Here is a 19,148-nt window from a genome sequence, read left to right as displayed (position 1 = left end):
AACAGGGGAGGAAAAGGGAAAATAAATATAACACTCTAACCCTGTATGAGATAGTCCAAAAAATGAAACACTAAAGCATGCTGAGGTGTCAACAAGCACTATGGCAAGGAGCAATACGGGAGACAGATATGAGTAAGTCTGCTGCCCAGCTCGGCATCTATGTTGGTGCTAAAAAGCATATGAAAAAGCCTGTGCTGTTGAAAAGTCCTGTAATTGACAAAAGAATACTCATCTGTAGACACCCATGTTTCAGTCCTTATAGAGCCCAGTCTTTATAGAGCCCAGTCTTTATAGAGCCCAGTCTTTATAGAGCCCAGTCCTTATAGAGCCCAGTCCTTATAGAGCCCAGTCCTTATAGAGCCCAGTCCTTATAGAGCCCAGTCTTTATAGAGCCCAGTCCTTATAGAGCCCAGTCCTTATAGAGCCCAGTCCTTATAGAGCCCAGTCTTTATAGAGCCCAGTCCTTATAGAGCCCAGTCCTTATAGAGCCCAGGAGAGGAGTAATTCCATCTAGAGTCTCAATGAGAAGTCAAATGTCCAGGAAATACACCAAAAAAATAATCACTAGCAACATAAGTCAGGGGGGGTCCTGCCATCAGGGACACTCGATGCGTTTCGCCCTTAAGGTGGGCTTCACCCCGGAGTGATCTGGCACATTTCAGGGCACTGCCATCAGTGTTTGTATGGTTTAAATGTTAGTGTTTTCTACTGCTACTGTATTAAAATCATAGACCTTTCTTCAATTTTACTTTGGTTCCCGTTTTTTTGTGTTTGATTCTCATATGTTACTTTAGGCATATTTTGAGTGCTGTTATAAGGGATCTTGTTAGTCTTTTTTGTGTGTCTATATACATATATGTATATATATATATATATATATATATATATATATATATATATATATATATATATATATATATATATATACATATATACATGTAGAGGTATCAGTACCGTGTTAGCCCTTCCATATTTTCATGTAGAGGTATCAGCTTGCTTCATTCATTGTAACATCGCCGGAAGAAGAGATCAGTGTATCTCGAAAGCTTGCACAAATAAAAGCATTTCGTTAGCCACAGAACGGTATCATCTATTTATTTTTTGATTATACATATATATATATACAGACTTCTTGATACCTGCTTTAAAGGATTAGCTACAGTGTTGAGTTATTTACAACATGCCCCTTACATTGTAATTGAGTAGTATAAAAGGTGATGAGCAGCTGAGTGCTTTCACCCTTAGGCTGCGCTTATAGTGCCGGCGACGGTGACGTCACGCTGCGGTCGCTGGAAAAATCAAATTGAGATGACTTCCAGCGATCGTGACCAAGCCGTCACTCCGTCGCATCGCCGCGCTTACTATAAACGCACGCAACGGCGGCAATGCATTTGTTTTGACGCGACATCGCTGTCACCTGCACTATACTGTAAGCGCAGCCTTAGGATGTGTCTGCTTGTAAAATTAAACCTGTAACCGCTGCTTTGCCAGAGAGGCTACCAATGTAATGTACCCCTGTCTCTCTCTCTCCTCCCCTCCCCTATCTCTCGCTTTTATTTAACTCTTCAGCAGCTGCAAGGAACGCTCCTCCCTACACTGAAAGTAGGAAGAGCTACGAAGGAGTTATTCCATCCTCTCCTATTGTACAATGTGAAGAGTGGGTGGGTGTGAGTGTGTGTGAGTCAGAGCAAGGGAGAGAGGAAGGATCCCTCACTCTACCCCAGCCTCATACACTTACAAGACTGTTCTCACACTCACCACTTTTCATTCTTTATAGTATCGACTTTTATAGGGGCTCTACATTTCACCCACTTCAAGACTAACAGGACTTTGGGAAGACGTGAAAAGAAATGTCACTTTTCAAACTTTTTTCGTGACTGTAAAAAGTGAGTTTTTTTGTTTTAATAAACTATTTTAGTTTTTTATACTTTGTTTTCCCCTATTCTGAGGATTACGCACTTTTTTCCCTGTGTCTCTGTGTTTTGGGGACGCACATATTTTTGTATCTGGGGTGTCAATGCGTTGAGGTTTAGGAACCGGAGTTTTGCTGTGTTTGATTTCTGCTTCCTCTGCTTTATTCAGCTCTCACTTCAGATGAGGAGTTAGCCGCACAGATTTCTCTGTTTGGGAATTCAGTGGGGACTTTGCCTTGTCACCAGGATGGGACAGATGCCTGTGCTGCTCCTGTTGCTGGGAACCTTACTAGGTGCCTCTGCACAGACTGGTGAGTACAAAGGCTGCTCGAAGCTATTGTTTGTTGTTTATCTGTGGTGAGACAGAGAGAGATAGAGAGAGACAGTATGAAAGGGGCAGGGTACAGTCTGAAACTAGGCACTGATAACATGCACTTGTAACCTTGAGACATCAGGGACACATATCTCGCAGAACCTCCTAATATACAGATACATATACCTCTCCCCGCTTCCTAATATACAGATAGCAGAGACACAAACCTCTCACCCCCTCCTAATACACAGACATTATGTATGTATAATTTTGTTAGTATAGCCCCAACCCTGTACTCAGCACTTTACAACATTTATAGGAGGTAAACAATATACATTATAAACAATCGGAATAAGTGCAACCGTTAAATGGCAACATAAGGCTAAAAAAGACCATGCCCCAGGGAGCTTAGCTTACAATCTAATTTATTGTATCCAAATCACTTAAGTATCATGGATACATCCCTCTCATCCCTCATGATACATAGACATTAGGGACACATACTATCCCTAACCCCCTCCTCCTAATACACAGACATGAGGAACATGAGAGAGCAGAGGTGGGTTAGTGAGTGAAGACCCTGGTTCAATTCCTGGTGTTAGCTCCTTGTGATCTTAAATAAGTCACTTTGGGGCCTATGCAGAGAGCAGCGCTATTTCGAAATTCGCCATTTTTTGGAGAAAATCGCGCAGAAAGCAGCAGAAAATGGCGAGTTCCGAAAAACGCGCCAATTTTTCTTTTCTATTTGTAAAACTCACCTCGCGGCTGGCGAGAACCTCAATCTCGGCAGTTTTAAAAATATCCGTATGCAGAGAGGCGCGAACGGCATCTAGCGGCTGTTCGCGCCAGTAAAATGGCGCGATTGTCTCCTTTTTGCCTCGCCAGAAAAAACTGGCAAGAAGCTGCCGCTCGCGGCCATTGCAAAGGGGAAAAAAAAGGCGCGAATTTGTTTTTACACGTTTCTGAAGCGCGCATCTCGCCAATTTAAACTCGCCACACGCATCCATGTTAAACATAGCAGAATTCGCACTTTTCTGCATATGGAGAATAAAACTCTCCAAAAAAGCTACTTTTTAATAAATTCGCCAATTTTAAAATTCGCTGCTCTCTGCATAGGCCCCTTTATCTCCATCTGCCTCAGTCACCAAAAATATAGATCGTAAGCTCATCTGGGCAGGGTCTTTGTCTGTAAACATTCCTATGCGCTACATGAAATAAAGTTGTTTTGTTTTTTTCTGTTACATACTTCTCCACTCCTAATAGACATCAGTAACATATACCTCCCAACTCCTCCCAATACACAGACATCAGTAACATATACCTCCCAAATCCTCCCAATACACAGACATCAGTAACATATACCTCCCAACTCCTCCCAATACACAGACATCAGTAACATTTACCTGCCAAATCCTGCCAATACACAGACATCAGTAACATATACCTCCCAAATCCTCCCAATACACAGACATCAGTAACATATACCTCCCAACTCCTCCCAATACACAGACATCAGTAACATATACCTCCCAAATCCTCCCAATACACAGACATCAGTAACATATACCTCCCAACTCCTCCCAATACACAGACATCAGTAACATATACCTCCCAAATCCTCCCAATACACAGACATCAGTAACATATACCTCCCAAATCCTCCCAATACACAGACATCAGTAACATATACCTCCCCACTCCTCCCAATACACACACATCAGTAACATATACCTCTCAACTCCTCCCAATACACAGACATCAGTAACATATTCCTCCCAACTCCTCCCAATACACAGACATCAGTAACATATACCTGCCAAATCCTGCCAATACACAGACATCAGTAACATATACCTCCCAAATCCTCCCAATACACAGACATCAGTAACATATACCTCCCAACTCCTCCCAATACACAGACATCAGTAACATATACCTCCGAAATCCTCCCAATACACAGACATTAGTAACATATACCTCCCAAATCCTCCCAATACACAGACATCAGTAACATATACCTCCCAAATCCTCCCAATACACAGACATCAGTAACATATACCTCTCAACTCCTCCCAATACACAGACATCAGTGACAAATATCCCCCCCCCCCCCTAAATATCTTGTACACTGCATGTTTTTGAGTTCTGTAATGCTTCGTCCATAGTGCAAGCTACGTAGTTCGCGCTGAAGCAAACACTAGGACGGCTAGGCACATGAGCTACAGGGAGAGCAGCGCTTCGCAATAAAAACAAGGTTCGGTTGCAAGCGCGACGACGGGGAGGAGGAGGAGCGCTGAGGCTAGCACGTCCTACTATGGACAAAGCGTAACACCAGCTGTATGTTTTCAACAGAGAGTTTTTGTATGCATGGTAAACTGCATAGGTTAGGGCAGGGGTGCGAGATTTTTCATGGGCGCGGGCGGTGGCATTTAAATTAAATGCCGGGGGATCGCGTGAGGCTCCTGCAACACTCCACTTACTGTGCTTCAGCCGGCTGTGTGACGCGTCGCCATGGCAATGCGGTGTCAAATGACGCTACGTGCCGCATCATTTGACACGAATGCAAGGTAGGGGGTGGGCTCGAGAACCAGGGCAAGCAAGACAGGGGGACACAGCAGCAAACGTTTGCACTCCCCTTGGTTAGGGGACTTCCATAGAGGTTGCTTGGAAGTAGCTCCATCCAGCAGGAGTAGAGGAACTACAGTGTTACCTAATTTTTATGTGCAAAATGTTGAAGGATCTGCATACCGTTCTCCCCCTCCTAATATAGAAATACCACGGATACACATCTCTCACCCCCAACTATTGCACAGATATCAGGAAAATATACTTTTTACCACCTCCTAATACACAGACATCAGGCACACATACCTGTTACCCCTACTAATACACAGAAATCAGGGACACAGACCTCTTACCTCCTCCTAATAGACAGACATCAGGGACACGTACCTGTTACCCCTACTAATACACAGAAATCAGGGACACAGACCTCTTATCTCCTCCTAAATACACAGACGACAGGGACACCTATCCCCTTGCATTCTTCTAATACACAGACATCAGGGACAGATACCTCTCACCTTCTTCTAATACACACACATTGGAGACACATACAGTACATCTCACATTTTTCTAATAGACATCAACAGGGACATCTGCCTCTCGCATTCTTGTAATACACAGACATCAGGCACACATACCTCGTGTCTCGTCGAATACTCAGACAACAAAGACAAACACCTCTCACCCACTCCTAATACACAGACATTGAAAAGACATACCTCTCCCCTCCTCCTAATACATGCATATCAGGGACACATACCTCTCCCCTCCTCCTAATACATGCATATCAGGGACACATACCTCTCCCCTCCTCCTAATACATGCATATCAGGGACACATACCTCTCACCTCCTCCTAATACATGCATATCAGGGACACATACCTCTCACCTCCTCCTAATACATGCATATCAGGGACACAGACGTCTCACCTCCTCCTAACACACAGACATCAGGGAAACAGACTTCTTATGCCACGCTTATAGTGCACGCAACAGCGACGCGACGGATGATGTCACCCGTTAAAAGCAGAATTTCGCTTTGCAGCGATGTCGCTAGCGACCTTACCATTGATTGGTTCAGAGGCTGTCACATGTGGCGATAGCCTGTGAAAAATCAAATTTGACCGGCTACCAAATTTTTGGTCGTGACGTCGCTCCTGTCTATAAGCGCTGGCGACGGCGACAATGCATTTGTTTTGGAGCGACGTCGCCATCGCCAGGCACTATAAGCGCAGCCCTACCTTCTCCTAATACAGAGACATCAGGACATATACCTCTCACCTCCTCCTAATACACAGACATTGGCGACACATACCTCTCGCATTCTTGTAATACACAGACTTCAGGCACACATACCTCTCACCTCCTCCTAATACACAGATACTGGAGACACATACCTCTCACCTCCTCCATACAGACAGACATTGGAGACACATACCTCTCACCTCCTCCTAACACACAGATACTGGAGACACATACCTCTCACCTCCTCCTAATACACAGATATTGGAGACACATACCTCTCACCTCCTCCTAATACATAGATACCGGAGACACATACCTCTCACCTCCTCCTTACAGACAGACATTGGAGACACATACCTCTCACCTCCTCCTAATACACAGATATTGGAGACACATACCTCTCACCTCCTCCTAATACATAGATACCGGAGACACATACCTCTCACCTCCTCCTTACAGACAGACATTGGAGACACATACCTCTCACCTCCTCCTAATACACAGATATTGGAGACACATACCTCTCACCTCCTCCTAATACACATATACTGGAGACACCTACCTCTCACCTCCTCCTTACAGACAGACATTGGAGACACCTACCTCTCACCTCCTCCTTACAGACAGACATTGGAGACACATGCCTCTCACCTCCTCCTTACAGACACACATTGGAGACACATACCTCTCACCTCCTCCTTACAGACAGACATTGGAGACACATACCTCTCACCTCCTCCTTACAGACAGACATTGGAGACACATACCTCTCACCTCCTCCTTACAGACAGACATTGGAGACACCTACCTCTCACCTCCTCCTTACAGACAGACATTGGAGACACCTACCTCTCACCTCCTCCTAATACACAGATACTGGAGACACATACCTCTCACCTCCTCCTTACAGACAAACATTGGAGACACCTACCTCTCCCCTCCTCCTTACAGACAGACATTGGAGACACCTACCTCTCACCTCCTCCTTACAGACAGACATTGGAGACACATACCTCTCCCCTCCTCCTTACAGACAGACATTGGAGACACATACCTCTCCCCTCCTCCTTACAGACAGACATTGGAGACACATACCTCTCTCCTCCTCCTTACAGACAGACATCGGAGACACATACCTCTCACCTCCTCCTTACAGACAGACATCGGAGACACATACCTCTCACCTCCTCCTTACAGTCAGACATCGAAGACACCTACCTCTCACCTCCTCCTTACAGACAGACATTGGAGACACATACCTCTCCCCTCCTCCTTACAGACAGACATCGGAGACACATACCTCTCACCTCCTCCTTACAGACAGACATCGGAGACACATACCTCTCACCTCCTCCTTACAGACAGACATTGGAGACACATACCTCTCACCTCCTCCTTACAGACAGACATCGGAGACACATACCTCTCACATCCTCTGAATACACAGAAATTGGAGGCACATGACCTTGGAGAGTGCGAGGAAGCCCCCCGCCCCCTCTCTATTCTCAGTGACCCCATAACATAAATAAATGTCCACAAACAGGGTCTGGAAGTACAAAGCCGCAGCTATTTATTAAAACATAAGTTAACCCAATAAGTGCCAATCCCCTACCAGAGTGCTCGCTCATTGGTTAAAGGCCAAAGGTACTCCAACCAATGGCCGAAACCCCCCCAAAAGCCGGGTACCGTCTGGCCCGGCCCTTTATCAAGAATGGGCCCCAGCAACTCACGTTTAAATGAGCCCTGCCCACTCGCCACTCCCAACCACCACCGACTTTACTCACCATTGAGCTCCGTCTGGCAAGGTTACTCACACTCCCCCGCCCTCCCCCCAACTGCCACCGCGACAAAGGAAACAACGCACCTCAACATTTTTTTTACCCCGTAGGGGTAACATAAATGGAGACTTGTCCTCCTCGCTCAAGGAACTTCTGTCCTTTTCTCTCATATATCCTTCAATATACATATCACCTAGCATACAGGGCTTCCACTGCAGCAAGGGATTCTGGGAAACAACATGCACATGAGCGCACAATGTGTCACCTTTTGCCTGAAAGACCATTTACATGGAGCCCATATAAGCAAATGCAATGCTGTTCACACAGCTTTTAAGCACATCATGGGATTTGATGCAATGCCAGTCAAACCACTCACAGACATGTTTCAACCTTAATGGGTCTCATCAGTGTGAGGTTGCTTTATACTGGCTTTGCCATTTTCAAGGCTGGGAAGGTTTACTATATACATTTTACCATATACACCCAACATAACTTAAAATGTATATGGAAAACCTACCCAGCCTTGAAAATGGCAAAGCCAGTATAAACCAACTCAGCCGGCTGTGTGACACGTCGCCATGGCAACGCAGCGTCAAATGACATCGCAGGGTCATGGCGTGATGTCACATGACCGCCGCACACAAGAAAGCAAAGTGGAGGGGGGGGGGGGCACGGGCGTGAGCGCGAGCACCGGGGAGATCAGGCAGGGGGGGGGGGGGCGCAGCGCGAATAGTTTGCACACCCCTGACACAGACATTGGAGACACATCTCTACACTCCCCCACACCTATATCAGAAACATTGAAACATTGTACTATATAAAGAACATTATACAGTATCTTTTTATATTCCATGATCACCCAGTTCCTGTGTGTGCAGTTTGAAGGCTCCAACAACCTTTGATTAGATAGTAAGCTGCGTAGGGGAAAATATATTCTATACCCAGTATCCTGCTTAACATAAACACACTTTTATTATTTTTAAACAATTTGTAAATTCTTTTTATAAATTAAAATTATTTTCTATTATAAGAATATTATTTTTCGCAACATTTTTTTTAGCGTTAACCCTTTGATGTTAGAGGAGCCAGCAATACATTGAAAAGCGCGTGCTGAGCATTGTGAAACCAATTCAGCATGTTCATTGTCAGGGGAAAGACAAGTACTGAAATACTCCGTTTTGTTATATCCACATCATCATTATTTATAGGTCTGCAAGTGTACAAAGACACTCACTGCCAGAATGCCCCCCGAATTGTAGTACACCTTCACTCACTGCTGGGCAGGCTCATGCACTAGGCAGGGGTGCGCAAACTTTTCTTTGTGTGCCCCCTATCTGCTCTCCCCCCCCCCTGCTCGCGCCTCCCCCCCTCCCTTACCGCCTCTCTGGTATTGATGATGTCATACGGCATCATGACATCATGTGACATTGCGTTGCCATTTGACCCCGTGGCGTAATTTGACACAGCAGGTAAGAGGGCGTTACAGAGCCCTCACGCCTCCCCCGGCATTTAATTTAAATGTTGTGGGGAAGAGTGTGGGGCCTTTGTAAACACGTTGTCCTGCCCCCCCCCACCCCCAGAAAATCTCACCCCCCCCGTTTGCGCTCCCCTGCACTAGAGGGTGGTCTCGCTAATTCTCACCATGGAAAGCCTCCCGAATTTCCATCATTGAATTCCCAATTATTCCATGGATTGTCACAATGTTGGATATAACCCCCAAATGTGACTCATACCTGTGAGCCCACTGCATATCTGCATATATGGGCGCCACTTGGCTCCGGGGTTTCACAGTTAGGGGAAACTCCATCAAATCTGCAGGAAGGATCATTTTACCTTATTAGGAATTAAACCATCCCTCCATCCTTCTACATTACTTCAAAACACGAATAAAACTGTTTCCAACTAAAAATATAAAACCAGCAGAGACCAACGTGTCGTGTTACAGGACAGGACCACTACTTGTTATATAGATTGTTATGTTTACATCGAGTTGTCAATATTCCTATCTATTTCTCATTTCCCAGAAGCCCTGTCTGCAGTTGAAAGCACTGTATGCTAGGTCAGGGGTGTGCGCAAACTGGGGGGCGCAGGATTTTCTTGGGGGGGGGGGGGCGGGGGGGGGGGCGTTTGCAGAGGCCCCGTGCTCTTCCTCAAGGCATTTAAAGGAAACGCCGGGGGATCGCTCGAGGCCTCTGCAACTGAACTTAACGAGGTTCAGCCAGCTTCAGATGACGCGTTGACATGGAACGCAATGACGCTGTGGGGTCATGGAACGTCACGACCCCGCTTTGACGCCCATTGCCATGGCAAGGCGTCACATGATGTCGCGTCACATGACCCCGCTTATGCCGACAGGCAGGTAAGGGGGGCGTGAGCACCGGGGGTGTGGATGCAGGGGGGTGCAGCATCAGACGTTTGCGCGCCGCTGTGCTAGGAGATAACGGTGAAAGGCAGCGTTGCAGACCTGTATAAGACATGTGAATGTGCTCACAAGTGATATTTTCATTTGCCGTACAGTATACGGTTGAGGGTTTCAGTCACTTTTTTTTGACCCACCATAACTTATTTAATGTATGTTTGAATAAGAAACAATGGGTTATGAAACCAGGTAAATGTTCTGAACTACAGTATAATGATGTGTACTGCAGGGTGTTCCAGCGCTGCGATCTGTGTATAGAGTACCTGTTTGTACAAGGTAAGACCGTGCCTACACAGCACTGAGTGGTGAGATGGGCTTAAGGGTGAGTCCCATTCCTTATAGGACCATATTGACCGAATGACAGTGACATGTTTAATGGATTAAAGGGAAGTTGCTCCTATGACCAAGTGACCTAATAAATGGAGATAAAGGGAAGAACAATAAGAAGAGAATGACACAATGCCCTAATAAAACTGATTCGTTTTTACCGGAAGCAGATTGGTGAAAATGTTACTTGACGGGTTATTGCATCTTTGTGAGGAAGCCAGTCACATTGATAAGACGTTTGCAAGAAAAGAAAACCTTGTGCGACTAGAGATGGACGAACCGGTTTGCAAAGAATCTGACACATTTTTGTAAACATTTGCAAATCCGCGAATATTCCTTGTCGCGGTTTTCTGTAAAACGTCCTCGCAAAAGCATGGCAATCTGCCAAAGATTTCATTTCGCTTGAAAGAAAATATATATATATATATTTATTTTTACCATTGATTCAACTGATGTTTCCAAACATTGGTCTAATTCTGTGTGGAAAATGAGAATACTTTGCACAAACACCGCTGGTTGCTTCGTCTGGTCTCAGAGGGGCCCGCGGATATTTGCTGCGGATTCTACATTGTGCGAATAATGTGCCGTCTCTGCTAGGGACTGACCCTTTAATGCCATGGCCCTTTGTATCCTAAAATGAGAATAAGAACTGAGAGAGGAAGTGAAGAAAGGGGAAGATGGTGGAAGGTGAATGGGTGAAAAGGCAGAAATCAGAAACTGAAAGAGTTATAAAAAGGAAAAGCACAGCCCATCAAAAATCCCTCTGCCGCTGATAATAATCATGCTGTACTGTATAATAGTGATGAGTATACATTGCCAGCCCCTGGTAATGAACATGTTGTTTTGTGATGATACGGAGTATCTGTATACACTTTTAGCCACTGATGATAAACATGCAGTGCCGTATAATGGTGATGAGTATCTGTATACTCTAAGAACATGCTGTGCTGTAGGATGTTTCTTAGTTTCTCTATACACTGATGATAAGCATGCTGTGTTGTATAATGATGCTAAGTATCTCTATACACTGATAATAAACATGTTGAACGGTATAATGATGTTGAGTAATGAAGCCAAGCCCTCCATGGGAAGTCTTTGTATGGAGATTTCTTGACAATGAGGCCCTGTGGTTTGGTGAGTGAGTCACAGGCCCCCATTTAATGCAGGGGATTTCAAAGACAATTACTGCTAGTGCAGAAGGAAACGTCTTAATCATTTTAAAGGAGCCGTACCTCCGACAAGCAAAGTGAACAGTTTCATGTTTAATAGGTTAAATACAGCACCATTTTCTTTGAAGAATCACACAAGTTTTATATTTTTAAATAATTTTTAAACTTGTGACATAACCATGATGAACAAAACCTTTTTGCGTTTTTACGATCCAATGTATTTTGATGAAAAGACTGTTTGTCAGCCCTCAGAGGCACAGCTGAAATGATCTTTAATCCTGACCTGTTGGGGGGTCGTGAGGCCTGGACTTGAGAACCCCTGAGTTAAACAGGTGCTTTTAACCCTTTTAGTGCCAGAGTGGTGCAGCCCCACCGGCATTCGTTATCGCTTGACCTCTCTCCAAAGCAGTCACGTGATCACTCTGTCGCTGCTGACAAAACGGGGTGAGTCATGCCGCTTCCATCCGCCACCATTTCAGATCGCGTCTGTGGAGCAGCGCAGGACGCGATCTTCCTTAAGAGAATGAGCAATTCATTTTGACGTAGCTACTATGTCGTAGGGCACCCAAAGGGAATAGGGGGATCAATCTTTCTATGGAAGCCGATTACACGGAGTTAACTTTTTTTATTTATTTTTTAATGAATCTGCTGCATAGTATTAATCCTGACTTTCCCCTCCCAATGATGGGTATATTTGTATGGCTACTGAAAGTGGAGAAAGGACTATAGCAAGATTTGGTAACAGTTAACACAGATTTGTTTTATAACTTGTGCTCATTTCTGTTTCATATCAAACAGTGGTTCCCCACTTCTGTCCTCAGGAACCGCCCACAGATCAGATTATAAGGATGTCCCTGCATGAGCACGGGTGGCCCAATCAATGGCTCACTTTTTTTGACTGAACTACCAGTGCTGAAACATGGATATAAAAACTGTCCGGCTGGGGGTTCTTGAGTACTGGAGTTGGGAACCATTGTTATAGAGGATAATTTCATAACGGTCTATGGACACCAACAGTTATTGTAGAAAGGGATCCCATCAAAGTCTATGGGGACAAATCTTTTCTTGTAGAGGGGGATTTCTTGAAGTCCGATGTAGATCTTGACATATAGGATCCAAATAACATCTCCTCTGCTTCTTCCTCCCAGGTGTTTATTTCACAGAGGACCCCTCCAACTTGACATCATCCCTGGGGAAGGACATTGTGCTAAGGTGCAGCGTGCGGGTAATGGGGGAGCGTCCCGAGGTGGACTGGCTGCGAAATGGGGAGTCTCTGTACTTAGCTGACATCAACCAGATTCAAGTGCCACTGAATGACGAGGAATGGATGACCATAAGTGATCTGAGGTGGGTGAGAGGGCCTTCTTATGACAAGTGATAAACCCCTCTCCCACATGTTCAGTCCCTCTTAGGAACCCACAGGAAGCAAAAGCAGAGAAAGCAAATACACCATAAATTTATATAACTGAGTTTCATAATCAGCTGAGCACAATGATTGTTTAAGCCGCAGGGGTGCGCAGACTGGGAGGTGCTTCCCCCCCATTGTCTGGGGGGGGGCACTTACAGAGGCCCAGCGCTCTTCCACAAAGTATTTAAATCAAATGCTGGGGGAGCGCACGTGGGCTCTTTATGTTACTCGTCTTGTCTCCGGCGATGTCAAATGACCGCCGCGGGGTCACACGACATCACGTAGGAGTTAGAAACTTACACATACATCAAGGGTTTCAATAAGGTGCAGGAGTGAAGCAGAGGGAAGTGACAGAACAAGAGGCCATTCTCTTTAAGCTGGAGGATGGAACGTTCTGATGAAGAACTTCTTCACTGAAAGGATGGGGGATTCAGGGAGTAGCCTTGCAGCAAAGGTGCCTGAGGCTGGTACAGTAAGGGAATTTAAAAACATGCCCGAGATAGATATATGGGGGTCCTAAATATGAAAGAAACTAAAAGATCTCAGAGGGTCTGAGTTTTTCCATCAGATTGCATGGGCGGACTGGGTGGGCCAAGGTGCTCTTCTCTGCCATCAAATTCTAGTTCATTTAATTACACTGTAAATGAAGTTTAACAAAATACTCGCAGATTATCCTTGTCCAATCACATGTCACTATTGTTCGGTCTCTTTGGTATTGCGTACGACTGACCATTTAAACCATTAAACACATCAATTTGCTTAGGTTTCCTAAATCCTACATTGGGTCTGATTCTTTAACCCATTAAACACGTCACTGTCATTAGGTACACCAGTTATTTTGATGGTACCACCTGTGCTGAAGCAGGGATAGCCTTACAATCCGTCCTGTGGGTGGCCCTTGAGGGCTGGAGTTGTGCACCCCTGGTCTAACCCTTTATCAATGCTAAGCGAGCGGCCATTTATATTTCCTTGTAGGCTCGTCTAGAAAAAACCCCCAATGTAATATAAAAGCGAGTGTGGATAAAGATCCACCCCCCTTAACAACCCCCAACGCCCAACCCCCAACCCCCCCCCCCCCCACCCTCCGCCCCATTTGGATTTGGCATCTGGGAGGTTAATGAGCAGTGTCTGGTCAGGTCTCTACTTGCGCATTGACTTCATCTCTGGCACGGATTACCGCAACTTCACCACGAAAGGAGCCGCATGCACCACTGCAGACATAGCTCCTCTCTCCCCCCCCCCTTCATTAACTTTATGAACAAAGGGGGGAGGTACCGCCCTGGGGTCAGACAGAGGCAGAGATTAAGGGGCCACTCCCTGTACCTGTCCTCAGGTCACTTGTCACCTGGCTTGCCAGTGGCTGGAGTCCAATCAGATTTGTCTGCAGTTGTCCATTAACCCCCTAACTGCCAGAGACGCTGTGATCCCTACTGGTTAAAGGCTAATTCATTAGAAAGGTCCAAGCATTAGTATTCAGCACAGTACCAGGTAGTTAGCGCAGTTATTTCTTACACTGCGAGAACTGATTGAGCATCCTGACCTGCATCCCCCTGTACTGTCCTCTTCCACCTCCCTCCTAAGGCTGCGCTTATAGTGCCCGGCGACGCGATGTCGCTCCAAAACAAATCCACTGAATCCGTCGCATGCGCTTATAATAAGCGCGACGGAGCGACCAAAAATTTGGAAGCCAGTGAAATTTGATTTTTTTTAGCGTCGCCACATGTGACTGTCTCTAAACCAATCACAGAGCGCTGTCCTCCGCCTTGGTGACATCACTGGCCTAGTCGCCAGCGACGTCACTTAAAACTAAAGTTCAACTTTCACCAGTGGCGATGGGTGACGTCATCGGTCGCGTCGCCGGCACTATAAACGCGACCTTACACACATACAGCTCAGTCCCTGGACCTCTATCCTGCAGCATTTAGTCTCACACCCCAAAGTTTTGATAGGTGCCATTTATGGCTGTGATAAAAATGCCCCTGTCCCTTCCCCTCCCAGCATCCCCTCGCTGCAGCTCTCTGACGCCGGACGCTACCAGTGTGTGGTCATCATGGAAGAAGAAAAGATCTTGTCTGAAGAGGCTTATCTGGAGCTGGAAGGTGAGTGTGTGTATACATGTGTTTGTGTGTGTGTGTATATATATATGCATGCACATGCAGATGAGCATACAGCTATATTTGCATATTTGCTTTCCTGTGGAGGGTTTTTGTCACTTTTTTTACTCACCATAACTTAACTCAGTATTATGGTTTGGCCTATCCTATAAGCCTCTCTTGCATTCCCAGTAAAATCAACCCCACACTGATGAGACCCATCAAGGTCAAAACAGCTGTCTGTGGGTGGTTTTCTGGGTATGCACCTTAACCCTGGCTGTGCTCAAAGCTGTGACCATGCAGCAAGCTTAAGCCTATAGGGAACCATGTTAAAAATGGTTATTGAGGCAAAAAGTGACACTGTGTGCTCATTTGCATGTCATTTCCCAGAATCCCTTGCTGCAGTGGAAGTGCTGTATGCTGGGTGATAATGGGGAAAGGCGGGGTTGCAGACCTGCCTAAGACATGCAGATGAGCATACAGCTATATTTGCATATATATATATATATAATATACATATACATACAGTGGTTGACAAATCACCAAAAAATCTACTCGCCACCTAGTACCAAACGTGTGCTGCTTGGGCCAATATTTACTCGCCCAGGGGTTTAAATCCACTCACCCGGGGCGAGCAAATGTATAGGTTTGTCGAACACTGTATATATATATATATATATATATATATATATATATATATATACTGTGTATATATACTGTATATATACGGTATATATTTGTGTGTTTATAGAATGACAGAAAGTGGTTGATTTGTGATTGTACGTGTGTGTTACTTTTATTTAACCCCCACACTACCGCTACTATTTTTTTTTTATTTACAATCTTACCATTACACATTCCACTCGAAAAGAAAACGTGGTGTATTTTACAGATCTCCCCACCCCCAACCACACCCTTCCTGTTGTTACAGCATTTATATTGCTACAGTCTTTCTACAAAGAGCTTGCAATCTAATGTTTGCTGCCTTTGGCACAGGGGGGTAAAGTGACTTTCCCAAGGTCACGGGGAGAGCTGACACTGGGTTTCAAACCGGGATCACCTACTTCAAAGGCAGTGGGCAGTAGAAACTCCAATAAATGTTGCCAAGCAGGTCCCTCTGACAGCAAAGGGGTTCCCAAACTGTCTGTCACTAACCCGCTTCTTGCTCTACCCTTGCCAGGCCTGCCCTTTTTCACGGAGGAGCCCCAAGACCTGCACACCAACTCCGACATGACCTTTAACCTCAGCTGTGATGCCCAGGGACCCCCCGACCCCGTTCATGTTATATGGCTGCATGACGGGGTGCCCCTAAATTCCCTGGATGATGATGTGGCATTAACCCCTTCTATTCTGAATGTGAAAGGTAAGAAGGGGGCACTACCCATGTGACAGGAGGAGAGGCGCTATATATATATATATATATATATATACATATATATATATATATATTATATTATATATATATATATATATAACATATATATATATAAGGTTACTATCCTGTGTATAACATAATAAAGTAGGAGGGCCTGGTCTAGTCTATACTTTTACTCTAAGAACATGGGTATCTACTCTCCCCGAGGCTCCTCTCCTCTTGTACTCCTGGAACCTGACTTTCTAGAACAGTCCCTTTTCCTTACATACCCCTGCGTGACGTCTGGATTCCCATAGCAACTCAGGGTGAAGCCTAGCATACACTAACCATGCTAGTAACCCTTTAGGATCGGGGTTACGTGTGTATATATATATATATATATATATACTTCACCCAAACACCAGGTTACTATAACAACCAACTTTTTGGGACACCGAGGGACCTTTATCAGGGCAGTGTGCCTACTATACATACATTTTTTAACGTGTGTGCATATATATATATATATATATATATATATATATATATATATATATATATATATATATATACACAATGCTTTTTCTCTGGGGGTACGCAGGACTACGCCGTATCTCCACCTTTTTCATACGGCTACAGTGTAAGCCAAGGGTGCGCAAACTGAGGGGCACAAGATTTTTTAAAGGGGGCTGCCGATTTGTGGTAGCAGAGCGGCAGCAGCAGAGGTGGGTGGCGGGAGAAGATGACGGCAGCCCGCCAGTGGTCCGACCCACAAGTCTTCAATGACTTCCGGTGTCTGCCGTTGCTACCGCGTGTTCCTCCCTGGCAGTCCTTATCTGCCACTGTCCAACTCCTCTGCTGCCCTCCTCCACTCTGGTGGGCCACCATCATCCTCTCCCGCCGCCCGCCTTTGCCACCACCGCCACCCTCCTCCACTCGCGAGGTCCACTACCGAAGCCAGGTATTAATGGGGTGAGAGGAGGAGGTAAAATGTGGGATGAGGAGGGTGAAATGAGGGGTGAGGAAGTGAAATGAGGGGATAAGGAGGTGAAAGGATGGGATGAGGAGCATATGAGGGGATGAGGAGCAAATGAGGGGATGAGGAGGAGAGCGGATGAGGAGGGGAGGGGAGGAGTGAGGATGAGGAGGAGTGAGGATGAGGAGGAGTGAGGATGAGGAGGAGAGAGGAGGAGGAGAAGGAGAGAGGATGAGGAGGAGAGAGGATGAGGAGGAGAGAGGGAGAGGATGAGAGACGGGGAGAGGGGATGAGAGACGGGGAGGAGGGTGGGGGGATGAGAGATGATGAGGGCGATGGGTGAGAGAGATGAGGTTAAGAGAGAGGAGGCGGGTGAGTTAGAGAGAGGAGAAGGGTGGGTCAGAGAGAGCAGGGTAAGAGGGAGGAGGAGGGAGGGTGAGAGAGATACATTACAGTCGATATTATCTTTTACTACTACACTGATTTATTTTAAAAACTCATATACAATTTGTCATGTTTTGCCGTTTTAAAAATGTTGAAATATGCAAGTATTTGACATATTTGTATTCACATTTATATTGTATACCATTTAATAACGGGGTTTTTTTTCATGGGATTTGGATTACATCAGACAGGGAGGGCCCAACTAATATCACGGATGAAAAGGCAGTCTCGACTTAAAAAGTTTGCTCACTCCTGCTAAGCTATTCACACAGTATCTGTCAGCGCATGCATGAGCTCTCACGCACATGCGCAGACAACTACTGTGTTAATAGCCTCTCACAAAAAGATTGTTGGAGGACCACATTATCCCCACCTTTTTTCGCAGAAAAAAGCAGTGTATATATATATATGTGTGTGTGTGTGTGTGTGTGTGTATGTATGTATGTATGTATATATATATATATATATATATATATATATATATATATATATATATATATATATATATATATATATATATATATATATATATATATATACAAATCTCTCTGTATATTAGTAGGTTCAGACATTCCCTTCTCCACAGAGCTTACACTCTGTTGTTTGATAAGATGACTTGTTGAAGGTCTCAGGGAGTTAACACAGTGTGGGATTGAGGTGACAGAGTTTAGAATATGGGGGAGACAGTATGAGAATAGCAGATGTTGCAGGGCAGGATGGGGGTTCAGTGACAGCTGTGTGTGTGAGAGAGGCTGGACAGGAATAGTAGAGAAAGCAGCAGGTCAGGATGGAGGTGCAGTTACAGAGCGGTGTGTGGAGTCCATACACGAGTGGTAGCGGTGACAGTACGGGAATAGCAGAGAGGCTGTAGGGCAGGATAGAGGTGCAGTGACAGAACTGTGTAGCATAGTAGAATGGAGGGGTGGGTGTGAGCTCTGTAGAAGTATAGCAGGGCAGGATGGCGGTGCAGTGTGTGTGGGGGGGAGGAGTCAGTACATGGAATAGCAGAGCAGACTGCAGGGCAGGATGGCGGTGCAGTGTATGTGGGGGGGAGGAGTCAGTACATGGAATAGCAGAGCAGACTGCAGGGCAGGATGGCGGTGCAGTAATGTGTGTGTGGGGGGGGGAGGAGTCAGTACATGG

The 19,148-nt window shown here is 45.5% G+C and overlaps 1 protein-coding gene across 2 annotated transcripts in view; it reads left to right on the top strand.

The window, feature by feature from the left end:
• The first annotated feature begins 1,644 nt into the window (after nucleotides 1–1,644).
• LOC142498662 (tyrosine-protein kinase receptor UFO-like) overlaps nucleotides 1,645–19,148 on the top strand; it is an 84,851-nt gene continuing 67,347 nt past the window's right edge. For both annotated transcript variants that reach the window (XM_075606915.1, XM_075606914.1), the window contains exons 1-5: nucleotides 1,645–1,886; nucleotides 2,083–2,224; nucleotides 12,879–13,077; nucleotides 15,137–15,237; nucleotides 16,412–16,594. In XM_075606915.1, the coding sequence (XP_075463030.1) occupies nucleotides 2,161–2,224; nucleotides 12,879–13,077; nucleotides 15,137–15,237; nucleotides 16,412–16,594 (547 nt within the window). In that variant the 5' untranslated portion in view covers nucleotides 1,645–1,886; nucleotides 2,083–2,160. The remainder of the gene's footprint in view (nucleotides 1,887–2,082; nucleotides 2,225–12,878; nucleotides 13,078–15,136; nucleotides 15,238–16,411; nucleotides 16,595–19,148) is intronic.

The sequence above is a fragment of the Ascaphus truei genome, chromosome 7 (genome assembly GCF_040206685.1).
Source record: "Ascaphus truei isolate aAscTru1 chromosome 7, aAscTru1.hap1, whole genome shotgun sequence".
NCBI lineage: Eukaryota > Metazoa > Chordata > Amphibia > Anura > Ascaphidae > Ascaphus > Ascaphus truei.
Note: the sequence above shows the minus strand (reverse complement) of the source record. Positions and strands in the feature narration are given on the sequence as shown.